At 34.7% G+C, this 4,280-nt stretch overlaps 1 protein-coding gene across 1 annotated transcript; it reads left to right on the top strand.

Moving 5' to 3' along the window:
- The first annotated feature begins 2,419 nt into the window (after nt 1-2,419).
- LOC125838374 (uncharacterized) lies at nt 2,420-2,907 on the top strand. Its single transcript, XM_049517452.1, has 2 exons — nt 2,420-2,632; nt 2,683-2,907. Exons 1-2 carry the CDS (start codon nt 2,420-2,422, stop codon nt 2,905-2,907), a joined length of 438 nt encoding a protein of 145 aa, XP_049373409.1.
- Nucleotides 2,908-4,280: the final 1,373 nt, after the last annotated feature.

Genomic DNA, 4,280 nt, shown 5'->3' with positions numbered 1-4,280 from the left:
GCAATTGGGGATTGTATATGGTCAAATAGATTTGAATGGTGCGTACTGGAGAGCCATATCAATGCAGACCTTGACATTCTGCTAGTCAATGAATATCAGTAACGTTTTATCTCAAGGAATTTGGTGTACCAATTTCTAAATCATTCTAACTCATTAATCTTTTCTATTCATAACTCTCTATCTAAACCTAATCATATGTTGTTGCAAATAATTAATTATGAAATGAAAAAGTTTTGCATTTGCTATGGGATATCAAAAGTGAAGAGTCCGTGCAACTAAGAATTTAGGACAAAGGTTTTCCTCTATCCAAACATAAACAACAATGGGAACATATGTCAAGGAGCATTGGAGTCGTGGCCTAACAATATTTAAGGTTAATTTCTTAGTATATTTAAATTATTTATTATTGAATTACTGCTTCATTATAAAAAGTTTGATCAAATATCATAGAATTTTTTCTTTTCTTGTGCTCATAGTATCCTTGTACTACTTTAACTTGTTTCTTTGTTGTATAGATTTTATGTAGTAATTATGTTAGTTAAAGTAGGGTTTGGTAAGCATTTAGTGTTCCTAATAAGGATGCAGAAAAGTAAACTAAATTAAAATTAATATGAGTTGCAGAATGAATGGTGCTGACTTTTGTTTTTAGATTTGGATTGATTTTCACTTGTGTTTCTCATTACAAGGACTTAGGTTATGGTTCAATTTATTTAGGAGTTAATATTTATTGGCACTACTTAAATTTTTTGATTTGCATCTCTGCTAAGCTTTATTTTGATGTGCTTTGATTTTGGTGATATACTGATAATACTATATTGTTTCTACTTAAAAGGAAGGAGTGCTTGTTATTCTAGTCCTTATTCGGTAATTAGTAGGAACTAGGACTGATAATAGTTATTTTCTTTATGGAATAATACATAAACATGCCTTTAACTTGGCTTCGTTTTGCGTCTACACACCCTCCAACTTTGGTTGTGCACAAGCAAACACTTAAACTTATATAAAGTTGAACAAGTAAACACATGCGTCTTACTTGGCATCCTACATAGCAATTCACATCCTATACATCATCATATGTGGTGTCCTACGTGTATTATGTCACGCAAGACGCGTTTACAAGTTTATTCAATTTTATGCAAGTTTAAGTGTTTACTTGTGCACACCAAAAATTAAAGGGTATAGATGCCACCTCAAGCTAAGTTAAAGGGCATATTATGTATTGTGTCTTTCTTTAATCATGTTTGAGAATATGCTATCCGACTAATTGTATACTTTTGTCCGAAATTAAAAGAAGTTTCTTTATATGATGGGGTATGGAATGGTGCTGACTTTGTATTTTGAAGAGTTGTTTAAAATGGAATGTGATAGATCAAGCAATTTTGATGATAGACTGAATGAAGCAGGTTCACACCAGTCAAACATAGAATTTACAAACAAAAAAAGCATGAAAGAGAGTTTAATACGATATCAAAAAGAAGAAGTTCAAAAATAAGAGTTTGTTTTCAAAAGGAAGCTGAGTCAAAGAAGGAAATAATGAAATAGAAGTTTTGTACGAAAATGATTTGTAATTAAGGAAATATATAATTCCTTTCCTAGTACAACTTTAACTTCTATCCTTATACAAGTCTGAGTCTAACACAGTTTAGAATCTATAAAAGGACATCGAGCCAGATAGAAGAAATTGTCTTTGCTAATCAAGAAAAGATAGAGATAGTGAGAGAGAGAGAATCAAAGTGAAGGCCAAGGTGTTCGAGAAGTAGAAATGGAAGAATTCTAGAGTTAGAATTACTTTCGAATAGTTGAGTCACATTGATCTGTCTTTGGATCAGTGTTTGTGAGGGTTGAAAGAGTTTGTGAGAGTTGTAAATAAGAAGTTAGTTTGACTTCTTGGGGGGGGGGGGGGGGGGGGGGGGGGGTTAGAGTTAAGAGAAAGTTGAGAGAGTTTGTGTAAACAAGAAGCGAGTTTGACTTCTTGGAGAGTTAAGAGTTTTCGATTATAGTTAATCGAAAAGGGTAGAAGTTTAGGGTTAGATTCATTGATTGACTGAGTTGTAAATCTTGAATTAATTTAAACTTCTATGTGGTTTTTCACTTCCTTGAGTTAGGAAGGTTTCCACGTGATATTGGTGTCACTGTTCTTTAACGTAAGTTTCTTGTGTGGATTATTGAAGAAGTTGGTTCTTGAGTACTGGGTAAGGGTTCTTCTATTGGTATCAGAGTGGGTCTTTTCGTTAAAAGATTCACATCTTGAAAAGAATCGATGGCAACACTACCTTCCTCACAAGAATGAGCTTCTCAAACTCAGCCACCTCTATTCAATGGAAAATACTATAGATGGTGGAAAAATCTTATCATTGATCACTTGATAGGTGAAAATCCCGATCTTTGGAGTGTAGATCTAGATGGTCCTAATATACCCATGAAGAAGGGAGATGATGGAGTCCCCCTGGTACCAAAGGAAAGAAAAGAATGGGATGTTGCGGACAAACTCGCCATTCAAAATAATGCCAAAGCTAAAAAGATCCTAATTTGCGGCATAGGATCACTAGATGAGTACAATAGGATTTCATCATGTGAGGATGCAAAGTCAATTTGGGAAACTCTACAAACTGCACACGAAGGAACAACTCAGGTTAAGAAATCTAAAATTGACAACTTGAACAGACAATATGAACTGTTCAGAATGATGGAGGGAGAAACAATTCAAGATATACACAGTTCACTGCAATCATCAATGAGATTTACTTGTTAGGAGAAGTAATCCCAAACAAAAAGGCTGTTAGAAAGCTCTTAAGTGTTCTACCAGAATCGTGGAAAAGTAAAGTAGAAGCCATCACTGAAGCACGTGATCTAGACAAATTGGCTATGGATGATCTTATTGAAAATCTCATCACATATGAATTATAGAAAAACCAGGAAAAGACAATTGGCAGTAAAAGAAAGGAGAAGAACCTGGTTCTGAAAGCTAGAACATCTGAAGATTTTGAGGATGAGAATATTGCTATTATGACAAAAAAATTCTCGAGAATGTTAAAAAGAGGACAAACTTTTCAAAGAAGAGGTCCTCAAAAGACAGTTGAAAATTCAAGAGAGCAACTATGCCATAAATGTGGAAGTCCAGACCACTTCATTAAATTCTGCCCACTCTGGTCCCTAGAAAATAAAAGAATAACACAGACAAAACAAAGGATGGTGAAGGTGACAAATATATTCCTACCAACAGGAGGATGACTAACCAGGAGGCTCATCTCTCAATGAAGAAAGCTTTTGCTGTAATGGGAGGCATATCAGAAGATGAGTCTAAAGATGAGCAAACTGAAAACCAATCATTACTTGCAATCGAACAAACTGACAAATATGACTTCCTTGCACTACTAGCCATAGTTGAACCTGAAGATAAGGAAAATAACTGCCATATACAGGAGACAATTCAGACAATAATGGCTGGATCAGATTCTGAAGAAAAAGAAGAGGACAAACAGAACCAGGTTAGTCTGCATTGCATTAAAGAAAATCTGGACTCTTATTAAAAAAGAAAACTAGAATCTCTATTGAATACTCTCATAAATGCATACCAATCAACCTATTCTGAGATCTGTTAATGGAAGATTATGCATCATTGAGAGAAGAAAATGAGAACTTAGAACAACAAAACTATGTTCTTCATAATAAGCTAAAAGAATTGAACAAAGAGTTTAAATCCATAACTGTAAAAAAATGAAGACCTCCAGAAAAAACTTCACAGGACCAAAATGGAAGCATATCACAGCATGAGATGGACCAGATCCTCCATACTACTCGATAGAATCCAAAAGAGTCAATATTCCACAAGACATGGAATAGGCTTTTCTAAAACAAAGAATCCCAACATAGATTGTATGTGTTCTCACTGTGGACTTATAGGACATAAGAGTTATGTATGCAATAAAAAACAAACTGCACATAAGAACAATTTTACTTTCGTACAAAAGATACAGAAAGAAAACAACACAAAGATGGTTCCGACACTTAAAATCATTCCATCATGGGCTAAGAAAAATCTCATTCATCCTTTCTCTAACAAACATGGACCCAAGTGGATTTGGGTACCCAAAACTAACTCTTTCTAATAATCGCAGGATTCAGCGGGAGGGAAGCAAAAACAATGGTACCTGCCACCTGGACAGCGCATGTTCTAGGCATATGAATGGAGATAAAAGCAACTTCCTCTCACTGAAAATATTTAAGGGTGGAAACGTAGCCTTTGAAAATGGAAAAACTGGAGAAATACGAGGAATTGG

This window comes from Solanum verrucosum, unplaced genomic scaffold (assembly GCF_900185275.1).
Source record: "Solanum verrucosum unplaced genomic scaffold, falcon-dt-bn FXZP01000150.1, whole genome shotgun sequence".
NCBI classification, from domain to species: Eukaryota; Viridiplantae; Streptophyta; class Magnoliopsida; order Solanales; family Solanaceae; genus Solanum; species Solanum verrucosum.
The sequence above is the reverse complement of the archived record's forward strand: the minus strand, read 5'-3'. Positions and strand labels throughout refer to the sequence as shown.

Excerpts from the sequence above, each read along its gene's own strand:
- LOC125838374 (XM_049517452.1), top strand. The coding sequence starts at position 2,420 with ATGAAGAAGGGAGATGATGGAGTCCCCCTGGTACCAAAGGAAAGAAAA. Across the intron at positions 2,633-2,682 it reads CACACGAAGGAACAACTCAG|AATGATGGAGGGAGAAACAA; the intron begins GTTAAGAAATCT and ends TGAACTGTTCAG.